Raw genomic sequence first — 20,086 nt, 5'->3', positions numbered from 1 at the left:
AAGACCGTACCCTTTTATGTAATGATGTTTACTTTGAATTTATATTAGTTCACACGAACACTCCATCCATGCTTTTGTTCCGGCCCTCCGGTCCAGTTTAAGAACCCATTGTGGCCCTCAAGTCAAAAAGTTTGCCCACCCCTGCTCTAGACAGATATAGGGAGGTGGGAGTAGAAAATAGAACAGGTTTGTGTTCAACAAATGAATTATTTGTTAAATTAATGATTGAATAATTGAGGCACCCATGTTGAGTTGTTTAGGGAGACTGTTTTGGATAGAGGCTAAAACTGTGGGGCATTGAAGTCAGAGCTGGCTTTGAAACCTGGCTCTGCCACTTTGTAGTTAATATCCTAAATAAGGTACTTAACTTCTGGGTCTTGGTTTCCTCATCTGTAAAATGGGAAAATAACAAAACCTATTTTACAGGGTTGTTATAAGAATGGTAAGAGAATGCATGCTAAGAACTTGGCACAGTGCTAGGCAAGTGGATTGTAAGTGTGTGAGAACTTTAGTTTTGAAGCTTGGGGAAGAGTAGGGATGATGGTGGAGTCATGGGAAAGGACAGTTTGTCCAAAGGACAACTAGCTGTCTGGGGGCTATGTATATGTAGGGGTGAGAAAAAGACAAAGAAGAACCAGGGAAGGGGATTAGGAGTACTGAGAGAGGGCAAAGGTTCCCAGAGTTATAACTGTTACATTCTCAGTTAAAAATGTGCTACTAACATGTGTGCCTACATACTAATATTTTTCTTACAAATTATTGTATATTTCAGATACTTTTAATTTTAATGCAAGGTTTTGTATGTTTATAATATACACATATGCACATATATGATAAAATATATGTTGCATTGATATTAGAGTTTTTTAGTCTTCACTGAATAATTACCAGTGTATTTTTAAATTATTAGCATATCTTACATAGTAAATTTCATTTATAGACTATATTTCTTATTCTTTCTCCAATTTGGTAATCACTATGGGGCATAAGTTAGGGGAATCTTAGCATAGAAATGAAAAGTACTTTTAAAAAAAGAATGGTATCTATATCCTGGTTGGGTAGCTCAGTTGGTTAGAGCATCATCCTGATATGCCAAGGTTGCCGGTTCTATCCCAGGTTAGGGCACATACAAGAATCAACCAATGAATGCATAAATAAGTGGAACAACAAATCCATGTTTCTCTTTCTCTCCCTCCCTCCCTCCCTCTCTCCTTTCTTCTCTCTTTAAAATCGATAAATAAAAATCAAAATAAAAAAATGGTAGCTGTGAGTATAAATCTTTTAATTGTTTTTTTTTCTGGTGTTCTGAATAATAGATTCTTTATACAATTGCATATGTACGAGTGGATGAACGTACCCTTGGTGATCCAGAGGATTTTTGTCAAGACTGGATAAACCATGTATCACATTGATTGTAGAGGTTAGTAGATTTAGTTCTTTAGGATGTATGCATTTTTTTGTAGCAGAATTTAAAAATGCATTGGTTATCAAGTAACAGTTATCCTTCTAGGTCTTCATGGGCTTTTCTCCTTTTCTAGCTATCCTGAGAGAATCAGTTTAGTTCATGTTAGTTTCTCAGGACCTGAAGTTCTATTCTCTGCTTTCACTTAAACCTAAGTTCAAAAAGTTAGCAAGAAAGAGAAAAAGATAAAACTTTAAGATGTTACTTAGGAGCGTGCACAAGGAAAAGACTGAGTGTTAAGTTTACAAGTAGCATTGTCTGCCACAACCACAAAAAAATGATTTTACTTGCTCCAGGAATGTCATCATGGAATTAATTGTTTTGTTTGTGAAAAGAGGTATTGACCGAGGTATTATTCTGGTAATTGGATAGTGCTAATTCTGCCATTTTGACATGCACTGTGATGGAAAAGCCACTTGATTCTACTTCATCCTGAGACTGAACAAGAGTATGGTATTAGTTTCACTCTTGGATAATATTGGATGGTCCTTTGATTGAAACTCTGTAAGTTCAGATTGTAATTCTCAGATGTCATGGGCTGAATATACTATGAGTGTCTGGGATTTTGTAGCTTCAATCCAAAGGTGCATTTTGTCGCTATCTTTTAATTTAACTATTGGGTTCCTCCTCCTCCAGTACATTCTGTTTTTCAGTATGTATATTCAACAAATCCTGATGTATGATGCCTTGATTCATTTAGGTAGAATTTTGAGGGATGCAATGAATGGAATATTTTATAAACCAAAGTTCAGCATTGGAACAACTTTTGTTATTTTACATATCTTCATTCCATCACAGAAAAATGGAAAATTGGGCTGTTGAAGGAATTGTTTAGAATTGAATTGTTTAGAAGATAAATGAGGAGGACATTGTTTATTCGCTCTTAGATTCTTTCTTTCTTAAAAGAACATTCTAGAGTTTACACATCAAAATAAGCATTGTCCTAAGTAATTAGCTGGATCTTAACTATCATATTTGACTTTTTTGCAGTCTGAACTCTTGCATAGTATATATTACCTCCTCTGAGCCAGCTTTCATAGCTAATCTCTCTGCTCATCAGTTTACTAACACTGATTTCTAACTGGGTATCTGCCAGCTACTGTCTCTGAGGGAAAGGGCCTCCTTAGGAGGTGGGAATGTTTGTGGACCTCAGTGCATCTGGGGTCTGGCACTTACTCATTAAACTTAGGATACAGATAGGATACAGATGTGGGCTGCTGTCTCCTTACTTGGCTCAACCCTGCCTAGCTAGCCCTATGACTTCCTCCCTTCCTCTCTGTGTGTGTGTGTTAGGGGAGGAGGGGGCAGTACAGGATTGGGGGTGTGAGCAGGGAGGAGTGGCCTTGCTGTGGGCTATGCTGGGTTGGTCGGGAGGAGGCTTAAAGTAGCCTGACATCATATGTAGATGGTTAGGATTTTTGAAGTGGCAGGAGAAGCAAGTCTCCCCCTCCTTGCTTAGAATAGTCAGTAGTGTATCCTGATGCAGGGGTTCATATTGGAGTATCTGCCTGGGCCCTGGGAGTATCTGCCTAAGACTGGTAGGCCTGGGCACAGGAAGATGGCCTGTCGATTGCCGTATTTCTGGATGATGGGTGCCAGCAGGGACTGTGTTAGGAATCTCTTGCCCAGGACCTCATTGCCTGCAAGGGTTATTTGCCACCCCCTTGGACTGCCCTGGCTAGAAGGAGGCAACTCCCGCAGAAACTGTGATGGGTTGTCTCTTTCTTGGAATGGATCCTCTCCCCACCTCTGACTTAATATATTTGTTAGTGCTAGACTTCCTGACATTCCCCTTTATAAGTTCATTTGCATTTACGGAGTTACTTTTAAAAAGGTGGGGGAGGGAGCAATCCTGTATTTAAGAAGGAAGGAGTAGCCCTGGCTGGTATGGCTCAGTTGCATGCCTACTGTATACCACCAAAAGGGGTAGTGGTTTCAGGGCACATACCCAGATTGTGGGTTTAATTTCTGGTTGGGGTGTGTAAAGGAGGCAACCGATCGATGTTTCTCACATTGATGTTTCTCTCTCTAAAATCAATAAAAATATATTCCTGGTGAGGATTAAAAACAAACAACAACAAAAATCTTAAAAAACAACAACAAAACTAAGGAGTAGAGATTACAATTCTAAGCATTAATTCCTCAAGAAGTATCCTGTTGACCTCATTTGGATTTTTCCAAGTATTAGAGTGGCATTTAGTAAATTGAAATGGTAGAGGAATCAATAGATATGTGGATTTTAACTTTTTCAGTTAGTACCTAGTTAGGTTTATAATTCACAGGATTTATTTACCAGAAAAGTTTGAGTATTACATACAAAACCTAGATGCCAGCTAGAACTTCCTTATTCTTCATAGTTTCAGCCTCAAACTCATAATTGCAGAATATTGTCAAAATTCAGAGGTATTTATCCTTCCTCCATCACATCTAATTTTTATAAATTTCCTATAATTTACTTTATGCTTTTCTTACCTTCTGGGCTTCCTTCTAAAAATGGTGTTTTGGATCCACCCAGGTCAGCTTGGACAGGAAACTCCCGGTCTCACTTGTTTGCACATACGATCACCTTTTCCAAGCATTTCAGGAATTTAGTTAACTCTCAGAGATGTGGTGAGTCATGGGGCAAGGCCTTGCTGTGGAGCCTTGATTTTTCTCTCGTTCACTGATCCGTCTTCCCTCCATCTCTTTTTCTTTTCTTATCTCCGCTGTGCAGTAACTATTGCACCTTTACTGATTTGGAGCAGAACAGTTCTGCCACACAATTGGATCTTCTGGAATTTTTCTCATTATCCTGTTTCGCCTTCCCTTCATCTTCTTTCTATAAAAAGAATCCTAAGCACTTGTCATAGGTATAAAAAACATACAGTCCCTTTTCTAAGAGGTTCTTACGTCAGGTATTATAAATTATGTCAATGTAAGAAATATTCAAACCAGTAGAGAATTTTTGTGAGTTTGAGCTAAACTGATGACAATTGCCAGGAAGAAAATCTCAACAGATTGAGAAAATGCTCCAGAAAACGGCAGTTTTGCATCTTATTTTATATATTACAATTAGAAAATGTTAATGGGTTACATGAAATTCATTGGTGATTCGCCCAGTCCTGCCCCACCGGCCACCTTCTAATGAATTACTTTCAATGTGCACTAATCGGTGCACGGGGCCTCTAGTGTTGTGGGCAAAAGCAACAATAAACAGGCTTAATTAAGGTGAAAGTTGACCTTTGCCAGGGAAGATTCTAGCCTAGGACATTAAATACCCACCATAGATTGCTTTAAGTTAAGTTTTAATTTCAGACCATGCTAAGTTATTTTAGGTCTCTGAGTTTGTAAGTCCGCCATACAGGCCTTCCCTGAGCTTGTCAGGTTTAGTATGTGGCCCCTTTTCGTCCAGTTGCCTTGCTGTAGATGTTAACTGTATAAACTTCTTTTTTTTTCTTTATGCCTGTATAAACTTCTAAATGCTTTTCTAATGCAGAGGAAGTAAGATTTCATGTATTCAACAGGTATTTGAGCAACTACTCTCTGCAAGACACTGAGTTTAATGCTGGGATACCAAGAAATTTATGTCACTGTTTCTCAACCCGGGAACTCTAGAGATGGATGGAGGGAGTCAGGTGGAGTCAGATTCAAGTCATACCTCAGAGTTGTTATGGCTAGTGAAGGGCAAATTGGGCAGTTACATAAGGTACGCATAAGTGGCAGGAGAGATGTAGAAAGGTCTGGGGGAGTGTATAGTGCCAGAATGGAGTGTGTAAGTGTGGAACATTTTGGATTTGAGCTGGACTTTGAATAGGGAGGATTTGGATGTGTGGAGATGAAGAGATGGTTGGGAGAATATTCCCAGTTAAGGGACTGGTTAACAAAAAGAATTGGACTGGGAGAACATACAGTGCTCTTACTAAGCTGTTGCAGTTTGGATGACAGTTGGGGAATGAAAGGGATGAATAATTGAGAAAGTCCCTTGAGGCTAGAATCTTAGAAGGGACTTCCTCTCTGATCCTAGGCATGTGTTGACTGCTTAATTTTTAATGTATTTTTTATAGAAGTACATTTCTTGCCCAGCTGATGTGGCTTAGTGGTTGAGCATCTACCCATGAACCAGGAGGTCATGGTTTGATTCCTAGACAGGGCACATGCCCAGGTTGCGGGCTCCATCTCCAGTAGGGTGTGTGCAGGAGGCTGGTGATTGACGATTCTCTCTCATTGATGTTTCTACCTCTCTGTCCCTCTCCCTTCCTCTCTCTGGAATCAGTTTTTTAAAAATTTTATTTTTTTCCCCAGTCAAGTCCTTCCATTTGTACTTGGACCCAGTTGTGAGCTGGCTTAAGCAAAAATGGGGCATTTACAACAAAGGAATCAAGGAGTCTGTGGGAACAGAGGGGCCTTTTCCAAACAAGAGAGGTTTGGAATGAAGGACTGGAAGTCATCCGGTTCTGCCAACTTCTCTCTGCACCTCCATGCCATTATTTCTGCAGACCAGCTTCTCTGATTTTGTGCTCCATAGGGTAGGCTGAGGATGCCCATGTCGTTTCTTTCCTGGCATACTTTTATTAAGTACAGGCACTCAGGGAGGCTTGACTCTTTGGTCCCAATTCTGAACCTGAGGAATGGATGAATTGAGTGAGGGACCCATTCTGGCAACATTGGCTGTGGCCAGGGTACAAAGTCATGTGGTACATAGTTGTCTAGTAAAGCTTAGAATCTCTCCCATATTCTCTATCTCAACCTTACTATAATCAGCATACTAGAAAGAACATTGGGTTTGGAGTTGGACTGCCTGAAGTTTGAATCCTCCCTGCCACTTACTACCCTTGTAATCTTGGTCAAAAACATTCTTAATGAATCCTAAGCTCTCTTTCCTTATCTGTTAAGTTGGAGCTAGTATTACCTACTTCAAAAAATAGTACTTTAGAGGTAGATAGGTGCTGTGTATTTGGAGGGTAAAGACCTCTTTCTAAGTTTAACTTACAAGTCTGTGTCTTGTTAGCTTGGACACCTTTGGTAAGTCAGATCCGGAGCCCCAGTTTTTCATGCATAAATGCAGACAATAGCTGTCCACTTCATGTTTTTTTGTTTTGTTTTTTTGAGAATTAAAAGGCCATGTGAAACTGCCTTCGCGAGTGTAAATATATTATACATTATGTATGAATCAGAGGAAAATAAATACCATTGGGGAAAATATTTCTTTGTGGAATTGTTCTATTATAGTCTAGTGTAATTCTGTGGTAACTTGACAGATCTTGCTCAAAATAATCCTGTAGGTTTAGGCTATTAATTGCTTTATGATGCAATAGGCAGTGGTCTAGGCATTTTCAGCTTTCCCTTTTAATCTCAGCTTACAATTAAGGCTTCGACCTTGATTTGTAATTTAAAATTTATTTTCATAATTCAGAAAAAATGTTCTTTGTAGAAGATTTTAAAAAAATCTGAAACCTGTTGTTATCAGTGGAAGTGGAGTTCTTAGGGTGCTGTGAGAATAAGAATTTCCTGAGGCCCCCACGAGAGGATGGGGTTTCATGGAAAGCTTTATTGATGATATAAAATTAAAGGGGTTCTCCTAAAGTCCTATCTCTGTCCATTTTGCCATGGAAGAAGTCCCATCCTATCTTCAGCAGGGCCAGAATTAAGGCCACTGCTATAGTTTCTGCTCCAAGTTCAAGTCCAATTCAATTCAGCATCCTGTGTATGAAGTCCCCATGTCCCATGTCCCATGATCCATGGCCATGTGACTATTTAAGGCCACATGGCTATACGCCCATGTGCTTGCCTGTTCTCTCTCCATAGCCATGTGGCCTTAAGCAGCAAGAGAGAGCAAGAACAAGAGTGCGAACAAGAACAAGAGAGAGCACAAGAAAGATGTAACTCTTGGGGGTTTTTAACCAGGAACTTAGATTTTGTGCCCTTCTGATGGGTCCACTCTCTAGCCAATCCATTGTTTCTGAGACTAGACTGACAGGCAAGCACCTTCCCTACATCACCTTGACTTCACTGCACATGCATTCACCTCCCCTTTTGTTCAATCCCTTCTTCCAGTGGTTTGCAGGGAATGGACCAGTGGTTGGTTCCCTGAGGAGTGTGAAGCTGTAGCTTCCTGAGGAAGCTTCTGAGATGACCATCTATATATATATAAAAGCCTAAGCGACCATTATGATCGGAACAACTGGTCCACCAGTCACTATGATGCACACTGACCACCAGGGGGCAGATGCTCAATGCAGGAGCTGCCCCTGGTAGTCAGTGCGCTCCCACAGCCAACCTCCTGTGGCCCGTCCTGGCCAACCTCCTGCGGCCCCTTCCCCAGGGCCCCGATCAGGGCAGCAGCAGGCCAATTTCCTGAAGTCCCTCTCTCTGGCCGGCTAGACCCCTCTCTCCCCGCTGATGGCCCCGATCACCGGCTCATGCACAAATTCATGCACCGAGCCTTTAGTGCTTATAATGTTTGGCCCCCTCTTTGCTCTCTTTCTATTTTTAATATTAACTGGCTAATTAGGATGATAACACTGTCACCCTGAAATATAACTGTTTTCTCTTTTTAAATCACACAAGTTATTAATATTCATGAAGTAAATTAGTGATGACATAGAATAAAACAAATGAGCAAAAAAAAAAATAAATCCTGAAATTCCACCATATGGGGATATTCAATACCTTATAGTCCTTTTCCTATTCTTTTTGACAGCGTATGCTTTTCTTGCATACTTCCCAAGGAGTGTTTTGATGTTCAGGTTGTCATGAAAAGGTGACATCTCTAAAAAAATTGATTTATTGCTTTTACTTTATGTTGTTTTTTCCCCCCTTAAGTTATGATGTGAATGAAATACTAGTATTTGCCTTTCATAATCCTGTGAGAAAATAGCCTTTCCTCCTTAACTTGGAAGTCAAAGTTATATATTTTTTGGAGAGACCTGGAGAGTGAGCGATTTCTGTGGATAGTTTTAATTCTCAGGAATAATTTTCAGAAAAATCAGTGGCTAATCCTTAACCTTGGTTGGTTGGTTGTTTCTTCTTTGGGAGGGTAGAAAAAGAAGGTTTCTTCTTTCACTTTAGATAGGGAAACTAAAGAGGTGAACAATATGAGTTAGAGAATTATGTAATGAAATTAAATGAGTATATTTATTTTTAGTAGTTTTTTTTGCTACATGAATGTAATAGTTGACATAATCTAATCTGGATTTTGTTGTTGTTTTGGAATTTAAGATTCTCAGTGGTTTAAAAAATATATATATTTTTTACTTCAGAAAGGAAGGGAGAGGGAGAGAGAGAAACATAAATGATGAGAGAGAATCATTGATCGGCTGCCTCCTGCATGCCCTCTCTAGGGGATCGAGGCCACAACCCCAGGCATGTGCTTGACTGAGAATAGAACTGTGACCTCCTGGTTCATGGGTCGATGTTCAACCACTGGGCCAAACTGGCCGGGCAGGAATCTTTTTTTTGGTACAAGTTTCAAAATAAATGTTTTTACTTGAGTTGGGTGATAGTTACATAGTACATAGATGTTTATAATAATTCATTAAACTATATGTTTTGTACATTTTTCTAAATGTTTAATTTCACAATGAAAAGGATTAAAAAAACCCACAAAAGAATAGGTCTCCTATATCCCTCTATGTGCCTCCCCTGAATAAAAAATTCCAGCTGGATTAAGGACTTGAATGCAGAAAGCAAAATCCTAAGAAAACATAGATAAATATGTGTCAGAGTCTCCAAGACCACCCCAAGGCTCAGTGATTTGCTAGAAGGATTCACGGGACTCAGCATATAGTTGTACTCATGGCTAAGATTTATCATAGGGAAAGGACACAAAGCAAAATCAGCAAAGGAAAAGGTACATGGGGGTGAAGTCCAGAGGAAACCAGGTGCAAGCTTTTTCAGAGTCCTCTCCTAGTGGAGTCACACAGGCCACACATTAATTCCTCCAGCAGTGAGTCATGACAACACATTTGAAACATAGTCTTCAGATACTCAGTAGAGACTCAGTGCTGAGGGGTTTTATTCGGTGCTCGTCACATTGGCACTTTCTGCCTAACACATACCAAAAGTCCAGTTTCCCAAAAGGAAAGCAGGTGTTCAGCATAAACCATATTGTTTATATAAATAGTTTAGACACAGTGAGTCACTCTTATCAGTTCTGGAAATGGTGGGAACTGTCCTGAAATCCAAGTTTCCAGATGCCAGCTGAGGGCCAGCCTTGGCAAGTGAAGACTTCATAGCAGTCTCATGCTTGCTATGTTAATTCCTTTCTGCAGAATATAACATTTTTTTATAATCCTGGAGTGAAAGGGCATTAAAATTTTTTGAAATATGTTTTTATTGATTTTTAGGGGGGGGGGTGATAGGGAGATAGAAACATTGATAAGAAAGAAACACAAGGATCAGCTGCCTCCTGCATGTCCCACACTGGGAATGAAGCCCGAAACCTGGGCATGTGCCCTCAATGGGAATCAAACTGGTGACCTCCTGGTTCACGGGTTGACACTCAGTCACTGAGCCACACCGTCCAGGCGAAAAGGCATTTTTAAGCATGACTAGAAACTCAAACCATAAAAGGAAGGAATGATAAATTTATATTTTAAGAACTTAGAAATGAAAAGAAAGAGCTATGGAGTCAAAAGGCATTGTAGGAGGAAATAATTTGTAACGTATGGGATAAAAGGGGGAGATTTTCCAATATACAGTGTAGGGGAGCTGGGAGGCCTGACCAATGTAGTCAGCTCTCTGCTGGGGGCGCTGAGGCCAGCCAGACATGGCAGGAAGAAGAAAAAAAATGTCTCAAAAGCAGATGAAGGAAGCTTTTGTCAGTAACCACAATGGAACCAGCGTGCTGGAAATTACCCTGGGCTTGTGCTTGCCTGTGCTCTGCATCCTGTGCAGAGGGCTCCTGCTCTTTCTCTCACAGCGCTTGTGGTCTTTGCTTACCTAGAGAACTGGTTTCTTCAGTGACTTTGTCTGCCTAATGGTTTCCCAGTGACCACTTTGACCATTTGTCTTCATTTATCTTCCTTGAGCACCTTGCTGTAATTATCTCTGGGGTAGGGCTATTCTATCAAATATACTGCTGGAGAACTTGCTATGCCAGAATGCCTGTCCAGAAAATCCTTAAAAAATTCTTAAAAATTAGTCTAGAATCAGAATACATTTCAGCCACCTCTTATTTCTGTGTAACTAACAGTGCATTTACTGCTGTTGCCATTTTGGTTGTGGACTTTCCACTTTTTCCCAGAAGATTTGTCAAAACTGACCTCTCTGGGAAGGAACAATGGATTTTAGAGTAGGAGGCTTTGTTTTCGGGACTACAATGGATTTTTCAGAGATTAGGAGAAAATGTATGGAAGGATCCAGATTTTCTTTATTTACAAAGTGATTGTACTCTAGTCACTAGTCTTCCTAGGAATAGGACTATTAATCATTATAAAATCTACTAGAGGCCTGGTGTATGATATTAGTGCACTTGAGGAGGGGGAGGTCCCTCAGCCTGGCTTGTGCCCTCTCACAGTCCGGCACCCCTTGTTCCTTATCGCCAGGTTTGCCAGGTTCGCTGCTCCTTAGCAATGCTGTGGAGGTGGGAGAGGCTCCAACCCAGGTACATGCCCTTGACCGGAATCGAACCCGGGACCTTTCAGTCCGCAGGCCGACGCTCTATCCACTGAGCCAAACCGGTTTCGGCAACATCACTGCTTTTGATTCTGCCCCCCCAAAAATAAATCCTGGATTGTGGCCATCAACATTACTGTATTATATCAGCTAGCCCTTGAGCGTACCCCATTGAGAAGGTTAAACCCCCTGGTGGTCAGTGTGCATGACCGGTCGTTCTGGTTGTTCAGCCATAACGGTCACTTAGGCTTTTATTCTATAGAAGAAGATAGGCTACCAGGAAGATTTAACTGAGTATGAAGTTCACTGGAACTTCTTCTTTACCTTATTAGTTGTGAAATTGACTGTTGAAAATATTACATATGTCCCCCTTTTTTTCCCAGTGACCTAACCTGCCTCCACCTCCCACCCCAGGCCTTCACCACCTTATTGTCTGTGTCCATGGGTTATGCATATATGCATACAAGTTCAGAAGGTTAATTTTGTATGACACTGATGGCAGTGGCACAAGGGTTGGTTTATTAAATGCCAACCGAGAGTGAATAATGTCTACCTTGGGATGTGACAGTACACATGGCTGGTGTACAAACAGGGTCATGTGTGCTAAAAAAAGATCACATGTCAAAGACTGGATAAAAGTAGCATATTGTATTCTACTAACCGCTGTTGACCTTTTTGTATCTCTAAAAAATTCAGGTATACATATAAAAGTAGCATCTTGAAGAATGGCTTTTTGTATTTGGATAGTTGCTTCTAGCCTGGTCCTTCTTAGTAGTTTATTACTGGGTGATACAATTTTGAGTTTTGTCAAATTTTAATTCAAGGGGCTCTAGTACTGTGTGATTAGAAACATATCTAGTCTTTTGCTACAAATAAAAAGTTTTTAGAATCTCGAGTCTCTGAAGCTGAAAGAAAGAAACCCAGTCTTCGTTTAATCACAATTATAAACAGAAACCAGTTGATTTTTTTTTTTGCTATCAAATATAACAACTGGCCTAATTAACCTGTTGGTACGTACATTGCACGGCAGTACCTCTGGGCCTTATTTGTGCTCAATCTCTGTGTGTTTACCAACTGTTTAATTACATATATGTGCTACATTTGCAAGACAAGACTAAAATGTTGGTGATTAGTAGGGGTTGGATGTGTGTATTTGAACTATTAATGAGGAAGAATAAACATTAAATGTGAAGAAAATGGGCTTTTGGCAATCCAGTGTTAATTCTATTTTATTATGAAATTAAGAGTTTCAACTTTTCTATAACTGTAGTGGGGCTTCATATTTTAATATATCTCTGCACTTTGTAAAACAAAGCAATGGAAAAGAAACACAGCCTTGTGACTTGTTAGAATATTAAATTTCAGTATTTTAAAGAAACGTGTTTATAGTTGTGACACTGGAAGATTGGAGGGTGGGGAAGAGGGTTTTCACTTAGTATTTTATATCACCTTATACCATTCTCTTTTTTATTGTATATGTTTTATAATATTACATTAAAAAATAATGTGAGTTGTGGGGAAAAAATGTTATTACCCAATATACTTGGTATCTGATTGTGCCTGGTATCTGATTAAAGTTCTGCCTTGCTCTGCTAGGTAGGACTAGAATATTTCTTTAAAAAATTTTCAAAATTTTGATTAGGCCAGTTGTTATACTGTATTTGATAGCAAAAAAATTCTTTCTATATCAAAATTCTTTAGGAAAATGGAATAACTTTGTATGTAGGAGATAATTTTGTTATTCCTGGCTTTGTTTTCCTTTCTTCTAGATGTTAAATGACTGGGACAGTTGTAAGAGTATAACTAGCTAGTAGCCCTGATTTTCAGTGTCATCCCATAGCTGTGTCAAAATCATCTACATATAAGGCTAGCTATGTTAAAGTTCTGACTGAAGGATCTGTAGTACAATAAAGGATTAAGCCATAAGAACAATTACTCTTGGTTGTCTTTGACTTGCTAAATTCTCTCTTTTTTTTTACTTTTTATATTATAGATCAGCTTGAACGGGTCTTTTTACGACTTGGCCATGCTGAAACAGATGAACAGTTACAGAATATTATATCTAAATTCCTTCCTCCTGTTTTGCTTAAGCTGTCTAGCACCCAAGAAGGAGTACGCAAAAAGGTAAGCATGTTGGGGCAGTTGGGGGAATTAAATGGTGAATAAATAGATATATATTATGAAGTATATTTTCCTTTCCCATTATTGAAATCTAAGTTCATGATTCTAATTATGGTCTTTCAAAATGGAGACCACCTTACATGATTTAAAAATAGCTTTTGTATGCTTAGCACAGCTGCATTTAGCACCAACTATATACAGTTGGCATCAGTGCCAGATGATGTAATTGAGATAATTATTCTGAAATGTATGGAGGCTTGATCTAAAATTCATGCCTTTGGGTTTTTTTTGTTTTTTGTTTTTTAATCCTTACCCGAGGATATTTTTTCCAATGATTTTTTAGAGAGAGTGGAGGAGAGAGGGAAAGACAGAGAGAAATATTGATGTGAGAGACACACATCGATTGGTTGCCTCCTGCGTGAGCTCCACCCAGGACCCAGCTGGAAGGAGCCTGCAACTGAGGTATGAGGTATATGCCCTTCACCAGAATCAAACCTGGGACCCTTCCGTCTGCAGGCCAATGCTCTATCCACTAAGCCAAACTGGCTAGGGCTCATGCCTTTGATTCCAGTATGAAAGTTGATGGTCGCGGGGCAAAAATATTCTTTAATCATTGGCTGAGTGTGAATATTATCTTAATTAAAAATTAGCAAAATAAAATTTTTTGAAAGCACGATGTTGTATAGCTCATTTTAAGATTCTGTAAAGTTCTGTTACCAAAAGTTGGATAACTGTCACATAAAGATTTTCTTTTTTTTTACATCTTTGCCTGAGGATATGTTTATTTGTTTTGAGAGAGAGAGAAAACATCAACGTGTACATGCCTTGACCAGGAATTGACTCTTCAACTTTTTGGTGTAGGACATTTCAATCAACTGAGCCACCTGGCCAGGGCCAGAATTTTCTTTTTTAACCTAAATGTTTTCATGGAATATTTGCCCCCTTCATTTTTAAATATTTCATTCGTCTTCTGGTTGTACTAGACCTTCGAGCCTTTGATCTGGTTTCATCTCTTGGGCTACTCTGATTGATTGGCAATGGCAATTGGCAATGTCTGCCCTGAGAGGGAATCTGAGCTCTGTCCTGACTTGGGTTCATTGGAGAAAGAGTATCTTTAAGAATGTCTGTTATGTTTGGAGGAAGGAGTAGGGCATTCTTGTTATATATTTGACATGCCTGTTGTTAATAGGGTCTTGCTGAGATAAATATGTATTTGATAATGTCACTATTCTATTTAAAACTCTTCTATGGCATTCTATTACACTCAGGAGAGCAAAGTATAAAAAGACCGACATGAATTGGTTTGTGCTTACTTATTTAGCCTCATTAGTTTTGTCATTCATTTGGCAGATATTTACTGAATGCCTTCTGTATGGCAGGTGGTAAGGATATGTTAGTGAATGAAAGAAACATCTAGTTGGGGATACCGGTATTAAATAATCAGGCATAGAGTCTCTAGTTGTAAACTGTAGTAAATGTTAAGATGGAATAGGATTCTATGCAAGAATATATTTGGGGCATAAGGTACACCTCTGTAGGTGTGTGTGTGGGCAGTAGCCAGGCAGAGAGATGAGGGAGACCAGTAAAGACAGAGATGGCCTGTGCAGAGGCTCTGAGCTAAAGCAGAGTGTGAAGCCTTCAGGGAGCTGAGGAAGGCCACACCGATGCACACAGTGCACAAGAAGGCAGGCGCCAGGGAAAGGAAACAGGGATGCCAGTGGGCAGCGATTGGAAAGGTCATGGATAAATAGTTTTAATATGTGAAATTTTGAAATCAGTGAAACTAACAATTAATTTGTATTGCCTCTCAATTATGTAATTTTGGGGTTTTTATCAATTGCATAATGCATATTAGATTTAACCAGGATATCCTGTAAGGTAGCTGGGAATTTGTGGATAAATTGAGTGAAAGAGAAATTGAAGTGTTTTTTTGTTTGTTTGTTTTGTTTTTAAATATATTTTATTGATTTTTCACAGGGAGGAAGGGAGAGAGATAGAGAGTTGGAAACATCGACGAGAGAGAAACATCGATCAGCTGCCTCCTGCACTCCCACCACTGGGGATGTGTCCGTAACCCAGGTACATGCCCTTAGTCGGAATCGAACCTGGGACCTTTCAGTCCGCAGGCTGATGCTCTATCCACTGAGCCAAACTGGTCAAGGCAAAAGAGAAATTGAAGTTTTAGATTTCTACTGACATATCATTAGAGTATATTTTCTATTTTAAGAAAAATGAAGTTTGTTATGTAGAATTCTACTTTACACCTAACTTTGTATATTCAGACTCATTGGGATAGCTAAAAATTAAAGACTGACTGTAGCAAGTGTTGACAAGAATGTGAGCAACTGGAAATCTTAGACTGTTGGTAGGAGTGTAAATTAATATTATTATCACTTTGGAAAATTGTTTGGAGCGTTCTAAAGTTTATCATATGCGTATTCCATGACTAAGCATTTTCAAGCCTGAATTAATATACAACGTGTGTGTACGTAGGTGTACCAAAAGGCATATGTAACAATGTTCATAGCAGCATTATTCATGATAGCCCAAACTGGAAAATAACCTAATGTCAATCAATAGGAAAATAGATAAATTGTGCTATTTTTCCACTAGAGCAATATAAGTGAACTAATGATATGAGCAACATCATGGTGAATCTCAAATACAGTGTAGAATGAAAAATGTTCAGACACATGAGTTCATTTTGTATGTTTCATTTATATATAGTAAATTAAGAAATGGTGGTAGAATGGTGTTGTGGTTCTGGTAGTTACATAGGTGTGTTTATTTTGTGAAAATTTATTGAGCCTTATATTGACAGTTGTGTACTTTAGCTATATGTTATACTTCAATTAAAAACTTGGCCCCTGGCCCTGGTTGGGTGGCTCAGTTGGTGGAAGCATTGTCCCGTACACCAAGTGTTGCAGGTTCAATTCCTAGTTAGGGCACATACCTATGCTGAGGGTTTGATCACTGGTCGGGGAGTGTGTGGAAGGCAACTGATTGACATTTCTCTCCCTCCTTTCCTCTCTCTAAAAAAAAAAAAAAAAAAAAGAAAAATCAATAAAAATAAGTTGGCCCTGGCAGGGTAGTTCAGTGGGTGGTTAGAGCTTCATCCCGATATGCCGAAGTTGTGGGTTCGATCCCCCAGTCAGGGCATTTACAGAAATCAACCAATGAATGCATAAATCAATGTAACAACAAATCGATGTCTCTCCCTCCCTCCTTCCCTCCTCCTCTTCCTCTTCCCCCTCCCCTCCCTCCTTCCCGCCATCCTTCCCCTCTCCCCCCTTCCTCCAAAATAAAAACAAGTTCGTTAATAAATAAATAAAAATTAATGTGTAGTGAGGAGAACTGATATGGCCAAAATAATATATACCTGAGGTTTGTAATTCTATAGACTTACGGCAGAAGTTAATTGTTATCAATTTAGCCCAAACTGATTCAGCTGATTTCTTGATTTTTTAAAATCTATTTATTGATTTTTTTACAGAGAGGAAGTGAGAGGGCTAGAGAGTTAGAAACATCGATGAGAGAGAAACATCAATCAGCTGCCTCCTGCACATCCCCCACGGGGGTTGTGCCTGCTACCAAGGCACATGCCCTTGGCTGGAATTGAACCCCGGCCCATTCAGTCCGCAGGCCGACGCTCTATCCACTGAGCCAAACCGGTCAGGGCTGATTTCTTGATTTTTTTTATGGGTTTATAGAGAACTCTAGACTGTAGACAACCAAATTATAAAATTAATATTTAAGGAGATAAAATTGGTTGAAGAAAAATAAGTAGTTAATTCATTTAAAACAAAAAGTCCTGCCCTATCCGGTTTGGCTCAGTGGATAGAGCGTCGGCTTGCAAACTGAAAGGTCCCAGGTTCGATTCCAGTCAAGGGCACATGCCCGGGTTGTGGGCTCGATGCCTGGGTTGTAGGTTTGATTCCCTGTGGGGGACTTGCAGGAGGCAGCCAATCCATGATTCTCCCTCATCATGGATGTTTCTCTCTCTCTCTCCCTCTTCCTTCCTCTCTGAAATCAATAAAAATATATTTTTAAAAAAGTCCTTAAAAATAAAGCATGTAACTGTGCACACAATTGTTTATCACTATCAACAATAATTTTCCAAACATCTTTCTAGGAATCAACTTAGGTTCATTAGGTTGTCAGAAGAGGGCTATTTCCTTTGTATCCTCATGATTCTTTCCCCTGTCACCAGCTGTATCCATAGATACGGACCAGGTAAGAAGTTTGGAGGGAGTGTGCATGGTAATCACACTTCTAGGTTTCTTTAGGGTATCAGCAGTCCTGAGGATGTCTCATCCTGACAGGCTCCTTCGTTTAGATGAATTGAACTCAATTATCAGCATTTGAAGAAGTTAAATATATGGACCTTGGAGTCAAATCTTGACTATGTCACTTGCTGGTTCATATCCTTAAATAAGTTACTTCTTTCCTGAGCCTCTGTTTCCTCACCTGTAAAATGGGAATGACAGTATCACATCTCTGGTTATTGCAAGAATCAGATGAGATAAGGAATGCAAAATGCTTTGCACAAGTTTTTCTGTGCTCCTCTCTTAGCAAGATAGTCTCACTTTTATGGTAAGGGTGGGGCCATTTGACATGAGCCTCTGTTATCTTTTTTTCTATCTTTGGAAATTGACGAACTCTTTTTCTCCTGTCTTTCCCAGTAAGGGAGAGGAAGCTGGTCATTACTTAAAACTCTTCAGTAGAATCAGATGATCTTCAGCAAAAAGTAAAAATTCCTCAGTATTTTACCCAATACCTTATATAATTTGGGTCCTTATCTTACCACTCTGTGTTGCAGTCAGATGCAGCGTGTAATGTCATTTTCAACCTGTGTGCCTCCTAATAACTGATTCTGTGCTTGGAAATTTATCTGATCTTTAGGAGTGGTGTTCTTGTCCTTTTTCTCTGAGGTGCTTGATCTGGCAGGTACTTTCTCTTCTGGAAACCCAATGTGTATTTCTCATGTACATTTCTCTTTTTTTGTAGTATTTGTGGTGAGTCTTAGTCAGCTTGGGTAACAATACCATAGGCTAGGTGACTTACACAACAAACATTTGTTCCTCACAATTCTGGAGGATAGAAGTCTGAGATCAGGATGCCAGCATGGTCAGTTTCTTCATGCATGAACTCTCCATGATTTATAGAAGGTGGCCTTCTTGCTGTATCCTCATGTGGCAAAGAGAGAGAGGACTCTAATTTCTTTATCCATTTATTACGATATCAACCCCATCATGGAGGCTCAAGCCCATGATTCCATCCAAACCTAATTACCTCCCCAGATCCTCACACTGGGGTTTAGGCTTCAACATGTGAATTTTGGGGAGACAGACATTCGGTCCATGGCATTGTGTCTCACTCATTTGTTCACAGGTGTTCTGGGGGACTGTGCCTCAGTAGAGGCCCATCTCAACTTTGATTAACCAAAACATAGTGTAAAAATAAATTCATTAGTAAAATTCTGGTGCATGGAGCCCTGGCTTGTGTGGCTCAGTTGGTTGGAGCATCATTCTGTACACTCAAAGATTGTGGGTTTGGTTCTTGGTCAGAGCACATACTCAGGTTTCAGGTTTGCTCCCCAGTCAGGGCAGATGTGGGAGGTGGCCAATCGAGGTTTCTCTCTCACATAGATGTTTTTCTCTCTCTCTCCCTCATACTCTCTCTCTCTCTCTGTGTGTGTGTTTCTCATTCTCTCTTGCTCTCTCACTCTCTGTTTCTATCCCCCTTCCTCTCTCTAAAATCAATAAAAAGGAAAAAAAAATAAAGCTAATGAAACTATTGTAAAAAATTCTGATGCATGGATTCTTGGGGGGATATTTTATACTCCCTTTCTGGGATGTAAAATTTAATTTTAAAGACAACAAAGTAGCCACTATTTATCAAATACGTACTATCTGAGAAATTAATTTGTTTTGTATTTCTCAGATAAGTCTGAGAAATGAATTATGATCAGTAATTTCAATTTATATCTCTCTGTATTTTAGGTAATGGAACTATTGGTCCATTTGAATAAGCGTATAAAAAGCCGCCCCAAAATACAACTCCCCATAGAGACACTGTTGGTTCAATACCAGGACCCTGCTGCAGTTTCCTTTGTCACAGTGAGTGTTATCTTGGAATATTTTCTGAGTTACTGTAATTTTCTTTCATAACATTTATTAGATATCATCAATATATTGGCAACTTAGAATTTTACTGTAGACTATTTCTAAATGAAGCATGGGATGTTTCCTTTAGATGACACGGTCTTACCACTGAGTATTGATCTAGAGGAACCGTTACCAGGATCATGCATGGGCTTTTACATTGGGCAAAGGAATGTTGGTGAAATGACTTGTCAGATATTTTGATCTATAAAATAATGATTTGATTCACAGTAAAAGATTATATGAGGCCAATCTGAATAGCGAGAAGGGTTATGTAGCATAGGCATGAATAAAAGATAATAGAAGAAGAAAAAAGGGTAAAATGGTAAGAAGAGATACAAAAGCTGAGTTTTAAAAACATCTATGTTTCTGATATCTACACTAATAAAAGAGAAACATGGTAATTGGCGTATGACCGCTACCCTTTTCATTGGCTAATCAGTGAAATACGCAAATTAACTGTCAGCCAAGATGGCGGCCAGCAGCCAGGCAGCTTGAAAGTAACATGAGGCTTGCTTGCCTCAGTGACGGAGGAAACCACCGTTCCCCACCTGCAGCTGCAGGCCTCTGAGCCTGCAGTTTAAGAAACATTGTAACGAATACCACCAGACTTCAGCCAGCAGAATCACAACATTGTATGCAAAGGCCAGAAACCTACTTTCAGCAGTGGAGGCCTAAGAGCTGGAGCCAAGCCTCAAGCTAAAGCTGGCCCAGAATAAAATTTTTTTTAAAAAAATTTTTATTT

At 39.5% G+C, this 20,086-nt stretch overlaps 1 protein-coding gene and 1 pseudogene across 1 annotated transcript in view; both read left to right on the top strand.

Annotated features, from left to right (window-relative positions):
• The first annotated feature begins 1,304 nt into the window (after positions 1–1,304).
• Positions 1,305–20,086, top strand: part of KIAA0368 (KIAA0368 ortholog) — an 87,374-nt gene continuing 68,592 nt past the window's right edge. Inside the window, exons 1-3 of the mRNA XM_006771227.2 lie at positions 1,305–1,420; positions 13,050–13,180; positions 19,180–19,296. Of these exons, the coding sequence (XP_006771290.1) occupies positions 1,399–1,420; positions 13,050–13,180; positions 19,180–19,296 (270 nt within the window). The 5' untranslated portion in view covers positions 1,305–1,398. The remainder of the gene's footprint in view (positions 1,421–13,049; positions 13,181–19,179; positions 19,297–20,086) is intronic.
• On the top strand, positions 10,102–12,185 carry LOC102773095 (annotated as a pseudogene).

This window comes from Myotis davidii, unplaced genomic scaffold (genome assembly GCF_000327345.1).
Source record: "Myotis davidii unplaced genomic scaffold, ASM32734v1 scaffold64, whole genome shotgun sequence".
NCBI lineage: Eukaryota > Metazoa > Chordata > Mammalia > Chiroptera > Vespertilionidae > Myotis > Myotis davidii.
Note: the sequence above shows the minus strand (reverse complement) of the source record. Positions and strands in the feature narration are given on the sequence as shown.